The sequence below is a fragment of the Protopterus annectens genome, chromosome 15.part0 (assembly GCF_019279795.1).
Source record: "Protopterus annectens isolate FY-2018-M chromosome 15.part0, PAN1.0, whole genome shotgun sequence".
Lineage (NCBI taxonomy): Eukaryota > Metazoa > Chordata > Ceratodontiformes > Protopteridae > Protopterus > Protopterus annectens.
In genome coordinates this window covers 193292162-193318501 of record NC_056749.1, presented here as the reverse complement: position 1 = coordinate 193318501, position 26340 = coordinate 193292162, and the positions used below count along the sequence as shown (strand labels likewise).

The 26340-nt window shown below is 37.5% G+C and overlaps 1 protein-coding gene across 1 annotated transcript in view; it reads left to right on the top strand.

The window, feature by feature from the left end:
* The window catches only part of LOC122789809 (rho GTPase-activating protein 6-like), a 442274-nt gene that overhangs the window by 274076 nt on the left and 141858 nt on the right, over positions 1-26340 (top strand). Inside the window, exons 6-8 of the mRNA XM_044057251.1 lie at positions 3374-3524; positions 7188-7336; positions 18338-18514. Coding sequence (XP_043913186.1) covers positions 3374-3524; positions 7188-7336; positions 18338-18514 — 477 coding nt within the window. The remainder of the gene's footprint in view (positions 1-3373; positions 3525-7187; positions 7337-18337; positions 18515-26340) is intronic.

Below are 26340 nucleotides of genomic sequence, written 5' to 3'. Positions count from 1 at the left end.
GTTTGCATTAGTTTGGACAGTGATGGGTTCCTGTGTGTGTAGTATTTGATGAGATCTGGAAGTTGTAACCATTGTAGTTTGTATTAGTTTGGACAGTGATGGGTTCCTGTGTGTGTAGTATTTGATGAGATCTGGAAGTTGTAACCATTGTAGTTTGTATTAGTTTGGACGGTGATGGGTTCCTGTGTGTGTAGTATTTGATGAGATCTGGAAGTTGTAACCATTGTAGTTTGCATTAGTTTGGTCGGTGATGGGTTCCTGTGTGTGTAGTATTTGATGAGATCTGGAAGTTGTAACCATTGTAGTTTGTATTAGTTTGGACAGTGATGGGTTCCTGTGCGTGTAGCATTTGATGAGATCTGGAAGTTGTAACCATTGTAGTTTGCATTAGTTTGGACAGTGATGGGTTCCTGTGTGTGTAGTATTTGATGAGATCTGGAAGTTGTAACCATTGTAGTTTGTATTAGTTTGGACAGTGATGGGTTCCTGTGTGTGTAGTATTTGATGAGATCTGGAAGTTGTAACCATTGTAGTTTGTATTAGTTTGGACAGTGATGGGTTCCTGTGTGTGTAGTATTTGATGAGATCTGGAAGTTGTAACCATTGTAGTTTGTATTAGTTTGGACGGTGATGGTTCCTGTGTGTGTAGTATTTGATGAGATCTGGAAGTTGTAACCATTGTAGTTTGTATTAGTTTGGACAGTGATGGGTTCCTGTGTGTGTAGTATTTGATGAGATCTGGAAGTTGTAACCATTGTAGTTTGCATTAGTTTGGACAGTGATGGGTTCCTGTGTGTGTAGTATTTGATGAGATCTGGAAGTTGTAACCATTGTAGTTTGCATTAGTTTGGACAGTGATGGGTTCCTGTGTGTGTAGTATTTGATGAGATCTGGAAGTTGTAACCATTGTAGTTTGCATTAGTTTGGACAGTGATGGGTTCCTGTGTGTGTAGTATTTGATGAGATCTGGAAGTTGTAACCATTGTAGTTTGCATTAGTTTGGACAGTGATGGGTTCCTGTGTGTGTAGTATTTGATGAGATCTGGAAGTTGTAACCATTGTAGTTTGCATTAGTTTGGACAGTGATGGGTTCCTGTGTGTGTAGTATTTGATGAGATCTGGAAGTTGTAACCATTGTAGTTTGTATTAGTTTGGACGGTGATGGGTTCCTGTGTTTGTAGTATTTGATGAGATCTGGAAGTTGTAACCATTGTAGTTTGTATTAGTTTGGACGGTGATGGGTTCCTGTGTGTGTAGTATTTGATGAGATCTGGAAGTTGTAACCATTGTAGTTTGCATTAGTTTGGACAGTGATGGGTTCCTGTGTGTGTAGTATTTGATGAGATCTGGAAGTTATAACCATTGTAGTTTGTATTAGTTTGGACAGTGATGGGTTCCTGTGTGTGTAGTATTTGATGAGATCTGGAAGTTGTAACCATTGTAGTTTGTATTAGTTTGGACAGTGATGGGTTCCTGTGTGTGTAGTATTTGATGAGATCTGGAAGTTGTAACCATTGTAGTTTGTATTAGTTTGGACAGTGATGGGTTCCTGTGTGTGTAGTATTTGATGAGATCTGGAAGTTGTAACCATTGTAGTTTGTATTAGTTTGGACAGTGATGGGTTCCTGTGTGTGTAGTATTTGATGAGATCTGGAAGTTGTAACCATTGTAGTTTGTATTAGTTTGGACAGTGATGGGTTCCTGTGTGTGTAGTATTTGATGAGATCTGGAAGTTGTAACCATTGTAGTTTGTATTAGTTTGGACAGTGTTGGGTTCCTGTGTGTGTAGTATTTGATGAGATCTGGAAGTTGTAACCATTGTAGTTTGTATTAGTTTGGACAGTGATGGGTTCCTGTGTGTGTAGTATTTGATGAGATCTGGAAGTTGTAACCATTGTAGTTTGTATTAGTTTGGACAGTGATGGGTTCCTGTGTGTGTAGTATTTGATGAGATCTGGAAGTTGTAACCATTGTAGTTTGTATTAGTTTGGACAGTGATGGGTTCCTGTGTGTGTAGTATTTGATGAGATCTGGAAGTTGTAACCATTGTAGTTTGTATTAGTTTGGACAGTGATGGGTTCCTGTGTGTGTAGTATTTGATGAGATCTGGAAGTTGTAACCATTGTAGTTTGTATTAGTTTGGACAGTGATGGGTTCCTGTGTGTGTAGTATTTGATGAGATCTGGAAGTTGTAACCATTGTAGTTTGTATTAGTTTGGACAGTGATGGGTTCCTGTGTGTGTAGTATTTGATGAGATCTGGAAGTTGTAACCATTGTAGTTTGTATTAGTTTGGACAGTGATGGGTTCCTGTGTGTGTAGTATTTGATGAGATCTGGAAGTTGTAACCATTGTAGTTTGTATTAGTTTGGACAGTGTTGGGTTCCTGTGTGTGTAGTATTTGATGAGATCTGGAAGTTGTAACCATTGTAGTTTGTATTAGTTTGGACAGTGATGGGTTCCTGTGTGTGTAGTATTTGATGAGATCTGGAAGTTGTAACCATTGTAGTTTGTATTAGTTTGGACAGTGATGGGTTCCTGTGTGTGTAGTATTTGATGAGATCTGGAAGTTGTAACCATTGTAGTTTGTATTAGTTTGGACAGTGATGGGTTCCTGTGTGTGTAGTATTTGATGAGATCTGGAAGTTGTAACCATTGTAGTTTGTATTAGTTTGGACGGTGATGGGTTCTTGTGTATTATTTTGTTGTAGTACTTGGTGAGCTTGTTTAGTTGAGAAGTTTGGGGATTAGAAACAATGGGGGGAGTCCTGTCTTAGTGTAGGTGGGAGATAAATATTTGCAATGGCTTTACACCTAGAGTCTGTTATAAAGTTATTGATTCTATATAAATGACCATGTTCTTGATAAATCATTGGTATGAGATGGTATCTATTTTTATATTTTGGGATGAAATTATACTGAGTATAGAAAATTATATTTTTGGAAAGGAATACCATGATTTTATTTTTTTTGGGGGGGAGGGGCTTGGAGCCACTTTTTAACTGAATTATATTCATATTATGTAATGTATAAATTCCACCATATCATATACCCCCGGCATTGATTGTTGGGAAAATGTACACATATGCAAATGTAATGAAAAAAATGTGTCTAGAGAATAGTTCTTGGAAAGGAATACCATAATTTTATTTATTTATTTATTTATTTTGGGGGGGAGGGGTTATTACACTGGGAGCTTGGAGCTACTTTAACTGAATTATATTCATATTGTGTAATGTGTGTAAATTCCACCGTATGCTATAACCCTGGCATTGCTTTTTGGGAAAATGTATACATATGCAAATATAATGAGAAAAATGTATATTATGTGCAGAAACCTCTACTGTTACTTAGCTGTAATAGTTTTATTTCAGTTACGTGAGGAGTTCGATCAGGGCTTGGATCTGTTTCTTGATGAAGAGCAGTGTGTCCATGACATTGCTGCCTTATTAAAGGAGTTTTTACGAGACATGCCGGATCCTTTGCTTCCAAGAGAGCTTTATTCAGCATTTATCAGCACTGCATGTAAGTACAAGACTAGGTGTTCTAAAGTAGAACTAGCAGGTGCCAGAACATTCCAAGGTGTTTGTGGCACATGAAACTGTCACAGTTAAAGAGGAATGTATTTTAAATTAATTTCTTACATTTCGTAGAATGCAAGTTTAGATTCTGATGTGTAGCTGTACAGTCTGTCTTTTATGTCTCATTTATCCTGAGTTTTGAATTGCTGGCTTAATGCTTGTAAGTTATTTTCAATTTAACAGATACCAAGTACTGTTTCCTTTACCAGAAACACAATTTCTTTTAATTTTGCTTGCTTAAAAAGAGCTTCCACTCCACCTTTGTTTACTTGAATGCAGGACACACTTGACTGATCTCGTAAGGATGTTTTAATGTAGTTGTGAAAAACAACAATATTTTGTACTTCAATTAATTGCTTTTAAGCCTTTAAATTGGCCTAATATTCTTCATGCTAAGTTCTGTATATCTTTTTTGTCTATACTGTATTACTGTTCTAAGTGTGCTGCACTTTTGTTGTGACTGAAAAAGGGAACCAGGTCAATCTACCTGACAGATAAAAATGAAACCATAAATAAATAAATAAAATGTTCAGTTTTCATTGAGCCTTGTCTTTCACAGCTTATGTCTTTAGCTTTTTTGCTTTGTACTACTTTTTTCTCTTTTCGGCTTTTCCCGGTTAGGGGTCACCACAGCGGAATTCCGGTCCTCTAATGATTGGCAGTAGATTTTTATGGTGCTGAGTTGCCAGCCCAATGCCCAGCATTCAATGAAGGTACGCCCATTTACGCATGTCTTTCGAACGCCACTCGACCGTGGGGAGAACATGCAGACTCCACACAGAAGGCACTCCAGCCGAGAATTGAGCAGGAGAACCTCTTGTTGTGAGGCAACAACGCTACCGCTGCACCACCGTGGCTGATTTGTTCTACTTACTACGTCACAAATATTATTACCTCATTGCCCTTTAATATTATAAAGCTTGATTCATAATGATGAATTGCTAGATGATGGTTAACCATCAACTACTCTTGAATCTTCTCAAGCCCCTCTCACTAGATACTCAAGCACTACAGTGGTTCAAGTCCTACTTAGATAAAAGGCAACAAGCAGTGCTTTAAGAAAACGCTCTATTTGCCCCTCTTCCTGTCACCCTTGGTGTACCCCAAGGATCTATTTTAGGCCCTCTTCTATTCTCCATCTTTATAAACGATCTATCTATTAGTATCCCTCAAGCTGTAACTATACAATACGCTGATGACTCCACATTAATATCCTCAGTTACAGGGTCTTCTGAACTGCAGTCCCTTACCCAAAATATCTTTGAGCTTGTAGAAGAATGTTTTTTACAATGCGGTCTTCTCCTCAACCCAAAAAAGACTAAACTACTAATATTTACTCCTACACAAAAATCTACCCCATTTAACTTCTCTATCAAATTTAGAAATGGCACAGTCATATGTCCTGACACTTCTACCAAACTCTTAGGAGTTACTATTGACCACAGCCTTAACTATGATACTCATATCAACTCCACAATAAAATCAGTTAACCATAAACTAGGCTCCCTCTACAAAATTAAACCCTACCTTACTCCCACAGCCAGAACTACTATTGCTCACAGCCACCTTATCTCTACTCTGTTTTATGCCTCTCTTATATACACTAATCTATCTAAAACTAACCTCAACAAGCTTGCAATCTCCTACAATAGTATAGCCAGATTTGCTACCGGCTCCCCCTTTAGAACCCACCACTGCCAAAATCTGAATCAACTGGGTTGGCTTGAACTGCACAATCAGATTTTATTTCAACAACTAGTTATTACCCATAAAACCCTTTATTATCCAGTTAAAACACCAATTCTCACAAATCTTATCAGCCCATATAACAATCTTACAAATCTATGCTCAGCCAACAAACTACTGGTATCTGTACATAAGCCCTACAATAAAGCAGGTGATCCCCTCTTCTCTAATTCAGTGGGTAAAAGCTGGAACCTACTTCCTTCTGAACTTACCTCTCTCTCTTCTACTACACTTTTCAAAAAGAAACTTAAAATTATATCTTACTAGCCACTGGCTATGTCCCTGTACTAACCCAGACTAAGATTTTCTCATCCTGTTATTATCATCTATTTCTTTCTTTGCTATTCCACTTCCACTCAGTTTTCCCTTTTAAGTCCACTACCTCTATGTTGGACTTATTCTACCCAAGATGGACATACTGAACTTCTCCCCTGTCACTCTGAGTTACTACCCCGCAACTAATTTTCTCCCAACTCTGTTCTCTTTAAACTAGTCTCTCCTGCTGCTCCTTACTTAAAACTTTGTTCTGGAATCTCCTCATCCTTCTGAATACTTCCTTCCCACAGTGACTGGAAAAAAAAGGGGTGTTTTATTTTGTTCTACTTTCTTATATCACATATGCTCATTTACCTTGTAGCACATGTTTTGTATGACTAGTATCTTTAATTGAAGTTTAATGTTTTGAAACTGAATTTTTAATATGCTGTTTGTTTTATGTGGAGCTTTTCTCCCCAGGCCTCTACTGAAAACGGACATATATCCAGTTAGACTAGCCCGGTCAACAAATGTAAAATAAATAAATAAATAAAATAAATGAAACAAAGCAGTAAGGAGCAAAATCAGTTATCTGTTATAAACTGAAAAACAATACATCAGTCCTCAATATTTCAGCTGAAAGCTTTAAAATGCACACTTTGAAGAATACTTCTGTTAATAATTGTGGAATGAAAGGATACTCTGGATGTGTTTTGCAGATGCTCGTTGGGTGATTAACAGGCACATGAATGAGACTGATATTCTGCACTCCTGTGCAGAATGGATAATGAACTAACCTCTAATAAGAAGTTTTCTGGCCCTCTGCCTTAATGATTTTTTCTCAGTTGTAGTTAGGAGATACAACCTTACATACCCACGTCTAAAACAAAAGATTATGCCTTCATCATCTTAAGATTAATAGCATGCATGTATTTGTTTTGTTTTCTATTTTTTTACCTTTGGGAGGGGGGTAAAAAGTTACCCAGTCAGTACATTGGTTAAGTACAGGATTATATCCAAAAACAAAATTCAGAAAACAATGACCCTGGACGTCTTCAAGAAAGGCAACAGCGATTTTAATACTTGTCAGTCTGAAGTATAATGATGGAATGAAAGTGCTTATAATTTTACTAATTTGCATTTTGTGACGTTTATATGTTTTAACATGTATTAAAATCGCTGCTGCCTTTCTTGAAGATGTCCAGGGTCGTCATTTTTTGAATTTCGTTTTTAAGTACAGGATTGACATTTTTATGTGTCATGCAGCATGTGAAAGCCCCCAGGCCTTGTGATGACATTTTAGCTAGTGTGACTCTTATTACATCTGTGTACACTTTACTGACCTCCTCCTCACATTAGCAAGATACAGAGAGTTCTGCACCTAAACCACATGTGCACTGTACAGGAGAATACTTTTTTGTCTGAACATCTGATATTTGTTAAACCAGCTAACAAAATAAACTTTGCTTTGGGTTGCTGGCAGAAATGTTTTTTTTTATAAACAAAGGGATTCTTTATAGTACCAAAGATTTCATAATGTAGTTCCTGGGATTTGCATTTGTAGATCCAGGCCTTGACTTAGTTTTTATTCTTTTTTTGGGAGCAGCCATGGAAATGAGGCAGCAGCTGTCAGTTCTTCAGCTTCTGATCTATTTACTGCCACCGTGCAACTGTGATACCTTGCTTCGTTTGCTGCAGTTCCTGTCCATGGTAGCCAGCTGTGCTTATGACTCTGTGACTCCTGATGGAGAAGAGGTAATATTTTTCTTTAATGTACAAATGTATTTCTGTGTACTAGCATTTGTCTTCATGCAACTTATAACCCATGCATACCAATGCATACTTTCAACCTAAGAAGAGAGAAATTCATCCATAACCTTTTTTCCATTTTTGCACATGGGGTCGATGTGTCACATTAAGTGACAATCTAGAGCCAAGGTTCACACTGCTAGGTGGGTAGCCATGCAGTGGTTGTTCTCCTATGCCATATATACATTCACACACATACATACTCACACCTTTGGCCAATTTAGTGTGTCCAATCTACAGATTGCATGTCTTCAGAATGTGGGAAGAAATTGGAGCACCTGGAGAAAACCCATGTGAAAATTAGGGAAGACATGCCGACTCCACACTGAGGGAAGTAACATTGTGGATGTTCACATTACCTCCCTAGATACACAGTCTTTGGTTAGGTGTCCTTTACAAAGTGAATCCACAGAACCACTTTGTCAGAACACATTGTGTACATCTACAGCTCTCTGTGATTCAGAGAATGAGTCCGGGTTAGGAATCCCCAGTGCCTAATGCTTTTGAAGACGGAAGAGACCCTGGTGAAGGGAAATGCACTTACACAAATGAGAGACTTTGCTGTGCCCCTTGGCATCATCATCCAAAAAGGCATCCTTTGAAAGACAACTGAGCTAAGTGGGACAATCCCGTATGAGTGGTCTCCTCTTGCACACATCTTTGCCTGTTACTCGGTATGTAGCTTATTACTTGAGTATGTAGTACAGAACATTCTTAGCTGTCCAATGGATCCTCCTTCAGTTTACTGATCATATCAGAAGGTTTATCTGTTCATCTGTGAAGCCTCTGCTGATTACTGCATCCTTTATTCTTGGATCAACTGAGTATAATTTATTGATAAACCCCTTTTTTTTTCTTGGCTCCTCCTTAACAGTGTCCAAAGCGACGACACCTCAAACAGTCCCACAGAACAAACAACTTGCATTATTTATGCTTCACAGCTAATCATTTTTGGGGTAATTATTATAAATTAGTATTAGTGCGTGTGTGTGTATGTATGCAAGATGTGAAACAGAGTCATTATTATGGCATTTTTAGGGTGTCGAAAGCACAAGCACTTCAGAAAGACTTGTAGCTTAGTATTTACCCATGAGCCTGTCATTCTGCAGACTATTACAAGCGTGGCCAATAACCAGAGGTAAGAATCAAACCCTATACCTTGTATCTGTGAGATAAAGACCTTAGTCATTATGTCAACCCCTCTCCCATAAATGAAGGCGAACAAGTTCAAACCCCGCACCCTTGTTGCAGACAGCAGTTCATTACAAGATGGAGCTTTAGTCCTGTGCACCAACTGCCAGAGGACTCCTTAGACTGTGACAGAACTCGCTGAAACAGTTATGAGGAACTGGGGAAATGAAAGAAGGGGAGATTACTGTGCAGTCCTATTTAGTATAAGTGGTACCCCAAGCAGTTAAATGGAATCCAGGAGCCTAAATGGATAACATTTTCAGAAAAAGTAGATGTATGAGAGTAGGAGGTTAAAGTGCAATGGTACAAGGTGAGTTAATTAAGAAGGTATAGGAGGCGTATTAATTCTTACAAATGGTGTTCAGTGATTGGGACAGCATTCATGAAGGTTTATCACAGTGAATATTAGTGAGTAGATTCAGCAATGTATTGACAAGCATAAGGCCATCTTTACTAGATTTTGGTTAGAACTGTGTGAGAACAGTATTAATCTGTCAGATTAATAGGGTCTGCAGCTTATCCTTTTAAAATAAGTAGACAAACCAAACTTCTGCACTTGCCAGTGGGGTCTGTGCTATTGCTACTAGGTTTTAAGGTATTGGGTCGTTGAAGGTTTCAATGAAGATTCTCTATTTGTCTTGGGAAGAGACCATTGGTGGTGAGGCAGCGCTCTAGCTCATGTCAGATGATTTCATGATGAGCAGGTCTGCTAAGGCCATGCATCTTGCATGCAACACAAAATAATTGCATTTGTGTAATGTAAAACGTGGAATGTATTTTATTTATTTTATTGTATGTATTTACTTGAATTTTACCAGGGTAGAGCTCTAATCTTAGCGGACCAATTTCATTCTCTAAGTGGAAGCATAGAGAGTATCACAGCAAAAGTATACCGATCATACAAGGAAGTAAAGATAGCTACAGCTGAATAAATGTAAGCATGAAATGAAACGCACTTAAAGGGCTGTACAGAAACAGATTACTGCACTACTGTGAATAATAAGTACTACATATTTACAGATATACATTATATACAAAAAATGTTTGTAAACCAGGTGAAGGGTAAAGGAAGTGAGGAACTGAATCTAAGGTTGCAGTTATGCACTTTCTTATTCAGTACATGATATTGTGCAAAGACACATTGTAACTGCTTCCTGCATCTGTGCTCTCCCTTGGTCCATGTGTGTGTATTTTATTTAGATAGATAGATATATATATATATATATATATATATATATATATATATATATATATATATATATGGATCTATATTAGAACACCAAACATTCAAAATGTCGAGTGTTCTAATATCGATCCCTAGCAATCGAAAAAAAAAAATCGAACATTCGGAAACACATGCACACAACACAAGCACACAAAACAAACAGCAATCCACACACAAACACCTAAACTCTAACACCTAACCCTACACTAAACTATACAAACACCACTAACTATCCACTTACCTTAACACAAACCCTAACGTCCGTCACTATCGCACAGTCACCTCACTCGCGCCCTAACCCTAACTTACCTAACCCGACCTAACCCACACGTCCACACAATCGCACACTTACCTGACCCGTGCCCTAACCCTAATGCACCTAACCCATACATCCACACAATCGCACACTTACCTGAATCCCAACACAACCTTTCCACCAGAGCGCTGAAAATACCGAAGTAACAGAAACGGATATTTTCAGCTTTCTCTGAAAACGGGTCAATATTAGAACACCCAACATTTCAAATGTTCGGTGTTTAAATATAGACCCTATATATATATATATATATATATATATATATATATATATATAAAATCAATCTACTTCAGTAGATCAAACTTTTAAATGTTCGAAGACTATATGGCCGAGACCATAACATCAAACATTTAAAAGTTTGAAGACTAAAGTAGAAATAAAAAAAATAAGCTAAACCTGTGTAGCAAGGGTGCCAGCCTCCTTGCAACCCCCCCCACACACATACATATATATATATATATATATATATATATATATATATATATATAATGTGTGTGTGTGTGTGTGTGTGTGTGTGTATGGGTTCAACTGAAATTGATTGACCGTACCTTTGATAGGTATTTGTTTAGCAATAAAATTTGATCAACACGTGTCCGAGATCACACAATTCTCGTGGTAGAGAAATCTGCCCTTTTCCCAAGGTTGTGCAATTTTAGAGTTAGTATATATAATTAGCAGAGGTGTGAATGGGGGGGGGGGGGGGGGGGGCTCCAATTTCCCTTTTTTTTTTTTTTTTAAAATATGTTTTTATGTTAAGTTTTGCATGTGCTGAGATTATCAATTGGCACATGTGTAGTTGTGGGTCAATGTTGGCAAAGTCAGCATTTTTTTGTTGACTTTGTAAACTTTGAGAAGAGTGTTTTGTTCAATTTCAGTACACCTACACACACACACACACACACACACACACACACATATATATATATATATATATATATATATCTTTTAAGACACTGTGCCTTAGTGTCGTTCTGGAAAGTCACGTGATTTATTATACCTAGAGGAAGTGAGCATTGTATACCTTTAAATGTCCTTCTTGTGGATGTTTGCTCCAGGCATCATTTACCTCTGTGTCAGGAAATATTTTCAGCCGCCTGAGAATAATGATCACTTGAATTCTAAGATTGTTTTATATGATGATAACTCCAGACATGTGAAACTCAGCTACACATGCAGCTGAATTTGTCTGAATACAACAGTGAATCTTGCATTCCATCAGTCTGGAGCTATGACTTTATTTTAAGCAGCCCAGCCGTACACTTAACAAATCTATTAAAAATAGGTAAAAGACACATCAATATTCTTCATGTCATAGAATGAGAGAGGATTTTGTAGCTTTTACAGGCTTTAAGAAGTCACTGTTCATTTAACCTCATTTACAAACAATACTTTTCTTTATAATTCTGTTATAAAATTAGAAGTAGAGTTAATTGCTTAAATCTGGAACCCACACTATTTCGTATCAAATTAAAAAAAAACAGCCTCTGAGCAATTTATGGTTTGATCATGTAAGAAGGAAACACAAAAAAGCATAAAGAACATGACCGCCACAACAAAGACAATGCAATTTGCACTTCATCAGTTAAAAATGTACAGATGTTTGCACCATCTGCTTTTAAACTATGTCAGATGGCAAAGAGGGCCTACGATCCTTCAGGCAAGATGCAATTTAAGTGTTTGGAACCATTGAAAATAGCAGTATATGTCTTTTATTCATTCATACAATGATGTGTGATGTCAAACTCTGAGCTCTTACAGGACTGTTTCCTGCAGCCACAAAAATCATTCAGTGAAAATTTTAAAAATAAATTGGCAAATATCCCATAGAAGTGATTTCCTAATTGTTGCTCCAAGTAGTTGCAAAATAAAATTTTAGTTTCTATTATTTTTCTTTATGGGATTATTTGACTATTATGGAGCGGGGTATCCTGGATCAGTTTAGCTTTCATTGGCCACAGTGGCATCATTTCCGAGCCTGATGCTCCTTCCTTCAAGAAGCTCTCATATCCGAACTTTGCGGTAGATCACATGATGTTGGGACCAATGTTTTCACATTCCAGAGACAGTACTGATCAATCCCTGAGAAGTATGTCCAACATGCATTGAACACTGGTCAGTTAATAGTTAAAATTAAGTATTCTGTGGGGGTAGGTTTATGGCACTTTAATCCAAACAGTGTACTAAAAATAAAGTGTGTCATTAAAAGGAAAAGGTAATTCAGAATAGTACTGTATTAAATGTAGTTGTACAGTTATGCTTTTATTATATGGGTGGCACATTTCAGAAAATGTATTCTGACAAGTCAGACTAGCTAAATATACATTGTCTGAATGTTAGTTTTGTGAATTTACTGCACTCGTGGCTTTGCACCTCCTCCTTTTTCTGCTGACAGCTGAAGTGAAGTATAATACATCTAGCTGTTTCCAAATTTGACAAATATACGCATTTATTATATTGTAGTTAGAAAGTGAGTTTGGAGATGAGGAAGGCATTGTATAGCTGAGCGCTTGCAAAAATATGTATTACTGTTCCTGAGTAGAGCTCTAGTCATGGAAATACATCATACTTGATTGGGAGCAGGGTGGTTTCTACTCAACTGCCCGTACCAAATGGTGGAGCATTGTGGAACATGGAATGGCACTCATTTTTCTCTGGGTGTCCGGTTTCCTCCCATACTCCAAAGGCATGCAGTAGGTACCTGGACAGTCTTAATTGTTATAAGTGTGAGTATGCATGTGTGTGACTGGTATGGAAGAACAACCAAGGCAGGACTAGCCACCCAGTGGTGTGAACCTTGGCTCTAGATGATTGTCAGTGTTGAAATGACACCCCAACCCATGTGTAAAATGGGAAGAGGGGTTCTGGGTGGATGACTTGTTAGACTTGTAGTACTAGTAGATGGTTGCATGATGGGATGATACTTATGGAATGCTGGATAGCAGCTGTTAGTTTAAACTGTATTGTAATTTCAGTTTTGTGTTTGCTGTGGTAAATACATTTTTCTTCTGGGCAATTGTCATTTGCTTAATCGTATTTCTTATGAGGTTTATAAGATAATTAACAGTGGCATCTGATAATTTCCAGCTAATGTCAAGACTCATCCGGTATATCGGGTATACCCTTGTCAAAGATGAAATTTACGTTAAATTTCTATATCATTATACTATTGGAATGTTTGCAGGCATTTATTGCTACACAGACAGCAAAGTGTACTAATATGCAGTAAATATCCATGTAGATTATACTTGCCCACTGTATGCAATGACTTACTTGTTACACCAGAACAGATGTTTAAGGAACAGACCTAGAATTTCTCTATTTACATTCTGTAATGTCTACCTAAAGTAATGTGCTTCAGTGGGCATGCTGAGGACTTAGCTGCATGGGGTCAGAGGAAGGCTGTCTGCAATAAATTTCATGTCTTTAACTAGAAACCTATTTTTTCTTGCCATACTCTCAACACTTGCCAGGCTGAGACAGGCATTCCTTTCCTGTGACATTTTATTCTCAGAGAAAGGTATCCTGTGAATGATTTTATGACCTGCCAGCTCCTCAGCTCCAGTTACTCCAGAAACCATTAGTAACCAATGTTATTCAGTCCTTTCTGAGCTGCTAATTAGCCTAGCCTATACATTTTGTCTTTGTGAAGCAGTAATCTTTCACTGATGAAGAATACAAGTGATTCAGGGCTAAGCCATTAGAGACCAAATTTTTGCTCTTACATTTGAGAATGCTTGACAAATGTAATTTGTAGTACAGGCATTGCATTTTGGTACATTATAGGATTTTTTGATGGCACTTTCTTTTGAGACAGTTATTTACCTAACGAGTCTTTTAAAGATTTTTGAAAATGTGACTGTGTTAGTCCCTTTGTACAAAAGGAATATTAGGCATATTTTTTCTGTTCCTTTCATTGGATCGATTATATTTTGTGTAGATTTCTGTTATTTCTAGTATATTACCACATGTTGCTTCATTAGTTGTGAAGTTATTTGGCAGTGCTGGTTTCTAACCTAACTTCCATCTAAATGCCTCTCCTGTCACAGTGCCATTTCCCATTTACAAATCCATCACAGCATTGTTATTTATTGCTCTGTGCCATCTCTAATGATTAGCTGAGGTCTGGTCTGACAACTGTTAGTCCTACTTGGTACCATCCATAACTTGTATGCAAGGAGTTATGATGGAGCAAAGTGTCAGAGCTCAGATGTGCCACATATTTTAAGATGGTGTCTCAATCTGATCTAAGTAATACAAACTAAATATATAAGTTACTTCTGCACATACTGTTGACTCGCTCCATTTCTTGCTTTTGTACAATTATGAGTAAAAACATTGCTATGATTGATGATACAGACCAAACACTGCACGACTACAGAAAATCATGATTCTCTTATTTATTATTTATCTTTATTTTATTTTTCTCAATGCTTTATTATCACCATTCTGTAAGATATCACTACCTTTCAGTAAGTCTGGATCAAAATTCACTGTCTCGTAAAATACTCAGTATGAGTCCATGTGTTACTGTGTGACTATTTTGATTTAAAGATGCATCATCATGGTTCGACCTTGCCTGCAGACTGTGTAACTCCAGGTAGTGTTACTGCAGCCACTGTTCCTACGCTGCAGTAGAAGTATTATGATTGTAACTTGTGATCACACTGTTGTTTTCTGCTTTCCTAACATGGATTCTTCCTCTTAGGGCATGCCTTGTAGGTATGTATACCGCTACACACCATTTGTAAGCCACCGTGTGTGGTTCATGCACCACTCAAGTTTTGTTGGTACCTTATGCCTCTCACTTGCCAGCATTCACTCTGGCTTCACATGCAAATGAATTGGATAAAGTGTATATTGAATAGCACAGAAATTAGTTGCATGATTCTGAGTAGGATAAGTTATCTTCATAAGTGTACTGATGTCCATAGGTGGTATTCTTATACCATTTTGATGATAATATCTGTATAAATATGTACGCAAACGCACCAACATTCACAGTGACAGGCACCACAGAAAAGCAGACATATGCGTCTCTTGTCTCCTTTCTCCCTCTGCATATACATGTCAACAGAGGCTTCAAGAGACCACCCTGAAAGACCTTAAATTATGCAGAGCAATTAACTTCACTGGTACAGTGGAAGTTCTGTTATATGGTTTATCTTCAGCCCTTAGAACAAATCAAATTTGTGCTTCAGCAGTTACTGTTCTGTACTTGTGTCTGAGTTTAATCAAAAGCAGCGTTGCATTACAATCATTTAACATCATGTGTCATGTCTTCTGATGTATTCACCTCAGGAATGATGACTGTTAATTTCCTATGCAGATACATTATGTTTGGTAAGAGTGAAACTTTTTTTTGAGTTTTAGAAGTAATTACCACACACTTGGGTCTGATTTTTTATTATTCTGCTTAAAACTGCAGTTGCATTTGCATTTATTTCAGCTGACTGAATAGTGTTTGTCTCAGGGCCAAAAAAAACAAATGGAAACTTGTAGAAAATGCATGCACTGTCCCACATAAAAACTAGTTAGAGGGCCCACTTCTAAAAGACTTGCTTTTGATCTAAGTGACTTTCTAGAGTAAACCTGATTTATGGATTACTGGAGAAAGTTACTTACATCGAGAGCTAGTTTTCTGGAATCTGTCCCTAAACGTATCTGAAAGCATGCACCGACTTACTTGGCTTTTTCCTGATATTTCAACAATGGAAATGTTCCAAGTGTTCTCATTTGTTGATGATACATTTTTACGGGACGGTCTAGTTAGCACATCGATGGAATTCACGGAAGTTGAAGAGTGTTTCTGGGTCCTTAATGTTACCGATTGTATACATGATGATACCTAAAAGGGCAATTGCCAAATAGTTATTCTTTGAGAGCCGCTTGTGCAATAATTATGACCTGAGGAACAAAGAACATAGTTATTCAAACACTTCTCGTGAAGAAGAATTTCCTGATTGCTGCAGCATGTTGTTATAACTTTATTAATTCTAGTTATTTAAAGCCATGTTAGAGTTCTGAGGAAAAAGGCCACTGAAAAGTCATTTTTTTCTGCTAGGGAAGTTACTTTTGTTTTACATCTCTGTTTCCTTATTGCCCTTTATGTTTTCGGTAGAATTAATTACTGAAGTAACAGTTTTAACACTATTCCAGTGTGAAAAGTGAACTTTTTTAAAGTAGTGTTTGATTCCAGTGGTTCCTCCCACTTCACCCTGTGCAGGCCTGTAGTCTGAAGATGTCTGCAATGTTAGGAAACTGAGCATTTTAACTACATACCTATTCATTTATTTTAAAGGACTTTAGGAAGTCCTTTGGTATAATGCATGAGCCCCATTTATATATTGCAGGCCATTGACTGATTACTACTTCTACGCCCTATGCCTAAATTTCAGGTTGTAATTGGAAAGGAAATGATTTAATTTTAGCAATTTGGCTACATCACACAGTGCAGCCATTTGCTATTGGGGTAGAGTCCTGTAGAAAAGGTCATAGCTTCCAAAAAATAATAATAATCAATGCATATATTCCACAGGAGAAATCCAAGCTGTTCCTAAGCTGCAAATAAAATAAATAAATAAAATAGAATAACATAACTTAACCCTATCAGAAAGTATTCCAGCTGAAATCAGTAAATTACAGCTAACTTAGTACCAGGCTTCTAAGATCTAAAAACCCAAGTGCAATGCTATTCATACAAACCTGTCTTCACATCTTATGCTTTTCCTAAAGTGCTCACAACTGTGATTTCAGCATCTTGTAAATCAGTACCACTGTTACTCATGAGATTGACTTTGAAGGTTGTGAATGGGACAGTTGTGGCTATGCATAAGACAAAGGTTCAAGAGCTACCATGTAGCTTTGTCTGATGTACTTTTCAAAATGGCAAAAATCTGTGGGAACAAAACCAGCTTGCAACTATATTTTTATTTAAAAAATAGTTCAAAGGGCTTTAAATAAATTTGTATTAAAAATGGGCTGGCATGAGGTATAATCACCACCCAGCATATGTACAAAAGTCACAGCTATGCATCTATTTAGAGACTTCCCCTTCTCTGGAACAGGCTTTCCCCATCCATGTGAAGCAAAGTTCCTCCCTAACCTAATTCAAGTTAACTTGAATATTGGATGGGGAACAGGAAATTCATCCCTGGTTTGGCATCTATGTCTCTCTAATGGACACAGGCAACCTGTAAATGGTACATCTCCCAGGCCCCTGAGTGTAAATGTTTCATCTCCCAAGCACCTGCTTACATACCTCAATGGTATCCGAACTAGTCAGAGATTAGGGGTGCATTGCTAGGCTTAAAAAGGCCCTTGTGGTTGTTAGCTTAGTAAACACCTGTGAACTTTTTAAATGTAGATCCTCTGGAAAAATTGCTCCTGAGGCTTCCTGCACAAAGCATCTACTAGATGAATGTGTTTGCTATGCTTCCTGTCTGGTGCAACACCAGGGTAATGTGAACGACTTACATCCTTAAACTGTGTTTTCTCTTTTCTCTAAGATTTGTGGAACCATGTACTTTATCTAGGAAAAGGGAATATGTTTCTGGTTGAAATCTTCCACATAGGAGTGAAGGGGGTGGGGCTTGTCCCTCTTTAAAAAAAAAAAAAAAAAAGAAAAAAAAATAGCAATTTTTTTCAAACATGCAGTGTATATGCAGGGAGTTTACGTCAGTAAATAGTTCTGTGGGGAATCCGGTTTCAAGTCTACAGTGGATACTGTAAAATCATTAAGCTGGAACATACGACTGACTGGTGTATTTTGCTCCAATAAATGTTGTTTTATTTTTCTCTTTTGTACTTGGTGAGTTTAAAGCTGATTTTGGAAACTTCATTCAAATATTATTCATTGGGACTCGACCGTCTCATCATCTCACTGAACTTTAATGAAGGCAGAAAAAGTAATAAAACCACAAAGCTTTGGATTTTAGAACCAACTCTTCATCAGTGTACACTGAGTGTTCAAAAAATGTTAATGGTAAATGCTTGTTTGTCTTCAGTAGACATTTGGTATTGATTACAAATACAATGGCTAAAGTACTTGTAAAATATTAGCTTTTTCTTTAACTAAAACTGTTTACTTGCTATGCATACAAATATGTCTTCACAACTTCTGTGCTTTTCCTAACGTATTCGCAACTGTGATTTCAGACAGTGCTAATAGTAACACTGCAAAAAAATGTTTTACATTTTAATTTACATGTTTTCTTAGGTGCCAGGTAACAAGATGACGATTACTAATCTTGCCACAATTTTTGGACCAAATTTGCTACAGAGGGAAAAGGTCCCAGAAAAGGACTATAGCCTGCATTCACTGGGTATTGAGGACAGCGGCTCCATGATCACTGTGGTCCAGAGACTGATTGAGAACTACGAGAACCTCTTTACAGTAAGTGACCCTTTTTGCAGAACATGATTGTATTGTTTGCTGGATCTTCCTCTGCTTATACAGAATACTCCTCTACGGTTAAAGAATCGGCCATTTTGAATAATATGTAGTTATGCAAAGAGATGACATAGCAAGATCTGTTTTGTTCCACTGAAGCAAATGAACAACATAGGGATAACGTGGACTTTTCCATGTTTTCAAAGTCAGAGTGACAAGATTCATTTTTCAGTTGCCATGGTGCTAATAGTCAGATCTATCTATCAACTTCATTTTAAAGAAACACATTCTCCACATACCGTGAGGAGCAACAGAAAGGGAGAACGGAGGGTAAAGTAAAACAGGGGTGACTACATACTAAGGGAACTGGGTAGCAAAGGAGAGTAGTAACATAATAAGTCTTTAGAAGATGAGGAATCCCCAAATTACAGGAAAAATACATCTACAGACCTGCTTCTCTTTCAGAAAATTATAAGTATTTTTGTGTTTTTACAGTTGTTGTTGTTTGTCTTTCGGCTTTTCCCGGTTAGGGGTCGCCACAGCAGAACTCCGGTCCGCTAATGATTGGCAGTTGGTTTTATGGTGTCGAGTTGCCAGCCCCACGCCCATTCAATGCATGTCTTTCGAATGCCCACTCGATTGTGGGGAGGACATGCAGACTCCACACAGAAGGCACTCCCAACCCAAGCCAAGAATCGAACGGGAGAACCTCTTGGTGTGAGGCAACAATGCTACCACTGCAGCACCGTGGAAGTATTTTGTGTTTTTACAGCAATTCCCATATATAAATCTAACATTACAAGTATCTATCTGACATACCATGCATGTTCTTTCCACATATGTCGTAGGAAAAGGTATGTCTGTCTGTGAGGGTACTGCAGTTATAAAAACAGCATGCTTGAAATAACCTCTGCAAGTTATAAGGAAGTAGTCCTGTTGTGTCCACATGCAAAGGACATGTGTGTCAACAGGCACAGCGCACAACAGCCTGAAAATTTCCAGAAAGAAGGAAATTATAAATATGTCCAAGCAGGATAACAGTATTGTTATTTGCCATTACTGACACTCTTTGGTAGGCTACAAACAATGTTCTGAGATGTCTCACTAATTTCTAAATGGCCTCTCCTGGACCTGTTTTATGTTCATTTGTAATTTTACTCACTGTCTTAAACTAGTAATGCACAAAGGTACCGTGCAAAGCATTTTCTAGTGACCCTCCTTCATGGCCACTCTTAGCCTTTTAACTAGTAGTGCCTTTAACAAAATGTGTGCTGCAGGTAATAATGCTCAGGTAGCTAGATGGGGCTGAGCAGTGCCAGACTGCCCAGAGGCATTCTGTGACGTGACACAACACCATAGGACGGAGGATGGTTTGGTATTATTTTTCGGGTGGTCTTTTCCTTTTTTTAAACCTTTATTGAATTATCACTTGTGACACAGGCAAATGTACGTTTATATAAAAGTAATCAGACTGTATTAACAAATTCATGTTTACAAACATTATACTTTACATATATTGCTGTATATCATATACCCTAAGCAATATCACATAAATTATTCAATTCCTGCCCATTTTTTCTTTTAAACAAGAACACTTTTTATTAAACTATCACTTATTACATATTAGGCAGTCATACATTTATATAAATGAAAACAAACCACAGCAATATAATCCTAGCTGCAAGGATTTTACATCACAAACCACACTCCTAGTTGCAAACATTATATATCACTTATGTGCCCAATCATTTTCAGTCAAACATTACATAGTTCATTTAAGCCCTGCCTTCTTTTAAACCTCATTTCTCCCCTGTATGTATTGTTACCACAGTTACCATTTTTTTCCTATATAATTGTTCCTATCCTTTTCTAAAGATCTCAGTTCCAGTTGCTTTATCTCTGTTACTGTATTCACTACTTATAGTATAGCTGGTTTAGATTTTGATCTATGTAAACATTTCCAAGCAAAAATCCTAAATCTTCTAGATTTTGTTGCATATTTGGGAGCCATGCATATATCCTTCCATTGTTTCTTTGTGAATTCCTTATTCATTTTCTCTTTCCAATCCTTTCGAACCTCCTGTGATTGATTCTTATAGTTATCATGCAATATTTTATATGCTTTACTAATTATTTGTTTTTTAATGGCAGCTTCTGTTCTAGATTCTACTAAAAACTATACCAGGCACTAGTTGTTTTGTGAATGTTAACTGTTAAATATTTTGTACAGCATTTTAATATAACACAGTTTTTTTTATGACACAGTGCTTTAATTATTTTCTTTACCTTCATTTTGTCAACCAGATTAACTCAAAGTTGTAGCGAGAAGCTGCCATTCTACAAAACATATATATGTATGACAGTATTGCTCTAACACTCCCTGGGGTGTATAGCTGCTAGAATTTACCCCAGAATATGGGCCAGCAAGGAATAAATACTGCATGGTGCACCCATGCATCAAATAGAATAGTGAACTTGTGATACCAAAATGTTTTGTGTTTGCATTATTTTGTGATATTAAGTATAGGGCTTGTGCAGTCATGTACATTACAGTAATCCAAAACCACAAAGCTTGGTCTGAGGGATTAATTCAGCATATTCAAGGGGCACTCACCTTTTCATTTACTTCTCTGGGTAGTACAGGATGTCTTTTGTTTGCATGGAAAGATGATTTTGTATTTGTTTCTCTCCAAGACACTTGGAGTTACATGAAAATGTACTGTAAGCCAAGAGGCATACATAATTAACACCCCAGAGTAGGTGCTCTTTCAAGAGATTTCATGTATTATTTACTTTTACACAACTCACATGGTATAATGGAGGTGTAACACCTGCCAGTGTGGGAGTTGTATAGGGATTTAATTCCTGACTGCCAAGGATTTGTCTCAAAGGTAAAGCAACTGGTTCATTTCTTGGTTCCATTTTGCCCTTCACTCTTTCACTTTGCGTAGGATACCCACTTCTGTTCCTTTTGGTTTGCCTATGTCATAGTACTTCAAGACATTATCAGTGCAGGTTTGGAGAGCATAATCAATGTGTCCACTGATCAATGTTATTTGTTTTAACAGACTAGATGGCAGTTTAGGGCAAAATATCCTTGGGCAGGAGTTAACTCTGTATTCGGAAATACCCCAGGAGTTGCAAATACATATCTGACTTTTAAGTAAGAACAGAGCTGCAGCAAGAGAATTTGGAACCTTGGGCAGCACACCCATTTGGCATCCCCCACTGTCTATAACCAGTTAGAAAGGTAATTGCTTAATGATAGTTTGCAAACTGTCAAAAGTTTTAAGAGAACAAGTTGCCAGTTTGCAAGCTGCTTTGAAAGAACGGATATTACCGTATAATACTGGGATGAACTGGAAACAACTGGAAGAAACTGGAATGAGACTGGAATGAATATTTTTATCTGTTAATTACACAGAACTGCTCTACAGGTGTCAGTTTCTCTTTTATGGGTGAAATCTTGTAATTTTCAGAATTAATTCTGCACGTCTTGTTCAGTTAAGTATGCTTTATTATGTACAGTGAAGGTAGATGCCAAGAATATCCGAATAGGTTTCCAATAACAGTGCCGATAAACTAACAGTCTTCTGCATTCATATTTCTTTGATAAACTGATATAGTCCTCTGCATTAGTATAATTAATATTCTGAAATGCTGGATATTTGACCTGACTTCTGCACTTACAGCCGAGTGTCTGTGCTGCCTTCTGAAGACTGCACCGCCATGACTTTCTGCATGTCATTCCAAACATACTGTGTCTGAAGTATGTCCTAATAATATGAAACCCCTGCAAATATCTACATGCCTCCTTAGCCTTGTACCATACAAACAAAATGCTTTTGTACTCAGATGTACAGCACATTCTCTTCTGATCAGTATGACACTGTTATTTAATGTCAGATCAAAATTCAAGAAACTTGGCAAAGTTTTGGATATGACTCATGACATGGACCAGGAATTTAATATGGAAAAAAGACTGGATGTTATGTTTCTCCTTTAATTTCAAAGGATAGGTAAAGTAATGTCAGTGGTGAGATTGCTGTGTGTTATAAAGCACAACTTAGAATAACCAGGTTATTTGTGGAACGAACTGCTTTGAATATGCCTTTGCAGAAGCAATTCACTGGAGATTTCTCTTGATAATACCTTCCATGAGAACTTGTCAGTGACGGCTCTTTAGGTGAGTACTGATCCACCAAAGTAAAAGTTGAAAAAAAAATGTTGTGGGGCTTTCTTTTTCTCCACTGTTGTGTGACCTTGGAGTAGGTATATTCATGTTTGGGGTGTATATGAGGGGTGTCTCCTTACAAGTGGGGTATAGGGGGGCTTGCGTGTTGCACAGTTAAGTTACCTTTGATATTTGCCAAAAGTGGTTTCAAACTTTTTTTCCATTGGCTCTGCACATGATTGGAGATGCTAATCTATTGACATGAATCCCGTAGCTTTCAGTTATCACGTATCTTTTTTGCAATGCTTTATTGATTTTATTATGAACACCTAACAGGTCAATCAAGATTATCTTAATTGTTGACTGACACTGTCAAGTTTATTTTCTTTCTGTATCATGTAGACCTAGGTTTCACTCAATTTGTTACCTTTGCTACTCATTCTGGAAAACATTCTTTAAATTTCATCTTCCAACTTATTTTGTTTCCTATGGAATTTGTTTTGAAACACATCTCTTGGTTTCTTTCTGTTCTGGTTCTTTACAAGCTTGAGTTTCCCCTGTTTTGCCACCCAGTAATGAGCTGGTCCCTTGTAAGGAACTGGGAAACATCTCTGGTGGTACTGTCATGTTATTAGATGAACAAGGTCCTACTCCATTTTATTGTTGGGATCAACATTTTTAAAGGAGGATTATGACCAGGTCTGGAGCTGTGGATCATGTATTCCTTCAGTGTGTTCATGCAGTGTATTTACAAGTCCCTGAGCCATGGATTGACCATGTTCAGAAGCTGCATAGAGTTGGACATAGAACAGAATGAGCTTGAAGAAGAACATGTCTGGTCAAGGAGAAGATTAGTGTAGATGAACAATATCATTTCAACCTCTCAAAAGTTGTACGCAAGAAGGCAGTGCTCTTGTTTTGTGAGATTTCTGCTGCTTAACTATCAGACTAACCTCTTTTTAGTTGCTGTGATAGGCTTTGTAGCCTATCTTGTCTGAGCAGTTGAATTTTTTTTAATCTTTCCAGTGTGAGGAAAGCTGCATTGCTCTTTAGTAACAGGTGACGTTTTCCCCAGACTCATCCAGTGTTAGATGAGTCATGGAGTTCTCTAACTTTTTTCTGTTTGCGTTTTCTTATTTTGACATAGATTAAGTCATAGAAGTTATTCTAGTTTTATAATCTTCTTGCTACAGCTTGTATCCTGGATCAACTGTGCTCAAAAAATTGTTTTGATTATGTAGGTCCATGACTTTCCTATTGTGACGACTTAATTGAGGTTGCTTTTGCTTTTTCACCTAATTGCTGTGGTAGTGCAGCAGTTAGCATTGTCGCCTCACAGCAAGAGGTTCTCTAGTTCGATCCTCAGCTGGAGCACCTTCTGTGTGGAGTCTGCGTATCCCCCATGTGGTCCAGTGAGTTTTAAAGACATGCAGGTAGGGGCGTGTGTGCATGTGCCTTCTGTGAAGGTTAGGCACTGGGCTGTTAACTCGATACCGTTAAAACTCCAGTGCCAATCATTCTGTGGACTGGTGATCCTCTGTGACGACTCCTAACTGAGATAATGAAAAGACGTTGCTTTGTAATGAGGCTATGATTGCACACATACTCAGTAAGTTTCATCTAGATCCAATTGATATGGCCAACTACTGGCCAGTCTCTACCCTTTCTTTTATATACTGACAAAGTGATGTAAGTGTAGATTTGCACATCTCAGTTTTACAACCTGTCTGAAACACATCTGCCTGGTTTAAGATCTAGGCACAGCACTCGTGTATCTTCTTGAATCTGGTAAATGGCTTCCAGATAGTGAGAGATCAACAGTCATATCTGTTTGTATCATTCTTAATCTCTTGACAGCATTTGGCAATTTAAATTATGACATTTTGAAACCTGTCTTTGCACTTGTGTAGTGTTCTGACTCTGGTGTTTTAGGGATTTACTTCATTCCTTTTAGGTATGTGTATCGTAACTGACAATTCCCTAACCCCGAAAGAAAAGAATTCTGGGTAAAATATTAATCTTTATAATAGCAGATTTTGATAACAGTGAAAGGTTAATATTTTCCATCTGGTTAGTTCATTGTTTATTTGATCCCAAACTTTATAAAGATTAGTTTTCATAAGTTCTTGACAAGAGTGCGTGAAGTTTATACCCAGATACTTTACTGAATATTTAAGAGGTATGTCAGAAAGGGGGAAGTAGTATTCTAAATGCTTTTTAGGATTCAAAGGAAAAAATGCTGATTTGTAACCATGTTGCAAATATATTGTAAATATGGTGTAAATAGTTTTTTAGGACATGTATAGTTTAGTTTAGATGGTGTACCCCCAAAATAGTTAACTGTTTATACTTTATATGATAGTATATTACCTGATTAAAGTTATCCTCCTCTTGAGAGGCCCGATTGACATTTGTATTGTGTTTTTCTGGAGCCACCCTAGTGAATATTTTACCCAATCATGAGTAAGGTACTTACTACAATAACTGCTTGTCTATAAATCAGAACTTGTTAACTGTTTGTATTAATTTAGAATGTACTTTATTACTTTCTTTTTCTTGGATTGATGTACCTTACAAGTTCTTTATCTTGTATTTTCATTTTTTGTAAAAGTTTTAAAACTAATAAAAATATTAAAAAAAAATATTCCCTAACCCCGAAGGGTCAGCCTTTGAACATTGGTAAGACACTGTATTTCAACAAAAAGTCCATTTTAAGCATCAAGCAAATAAATTAATATAGTCTGGTCAAAAAATGAAATTATCTGGATTATTGAAATGGACAATACCACATACGTAGGGTGGAGACCTCTCCCACTTTACATGGGTGCAGAATGCTGCCAGAAGGATATTGACTGATAAATGGTTTGCTAATTTTATTACTCCTGTGTCAGAGGAATTGCATTTGCCTGTCATTTGTTTGTGGTCTGTGTCACATAATCGAATGGCCACATTGTCAAACGTATTATCTCATCAACAATGCAGGCCATCAAATTGTTCTGACTGAGATTGTGTTATGGTAGGGATTAAGAAATTTGCCCTTTTTCCCACTGTAGTATGATGCCAGAGTTGGTATATATAATTAGTGTTGGGGGGGTTGATGGACTGCATTATTGATGAGATGACTTTCGACAATGTGGCCGCTCCATTATTTGACATAGACACATTTTTTTGTTCTAGTTATGTCATAGATCATGCAGTCTGCTCCTGTTTATTTGCAGGATCTCTCTCTCCTATGACTTGAAAGAGACCAGATGGCTTAGTGGTTAAGGTTTTCGCCTTCCATGCACAAGGTACAAGGTTCGATCCTTACCTCCGACCAGTGCCTGGTTGGAGATTATATGTTCTCCCAGTGTCTCCGTGGAGTTTCTCCCATGTCCGAAAAACATCCTGAGTGTTTCCATCTCAAACTCACTAGTGAATTGAGCTGTGGGCAGCAGCACAGACTCTACATGGTGCCCTGTAGGGGGAAGAGTTGTACAGACCAACTACTTTTGGCATCTACTGTGGTGCACAATATCCTCAAAATAGGAGAACGTGGATCACAGACTGCGTGCCGAGGCAGGGCTAGCCACTTGATGATGGTGTAAAATATGGCTGTAGGGGATTCAGTCATGTTGACTAATGTCGCCAAAAATGGGCATGGGTAGTTACCGGT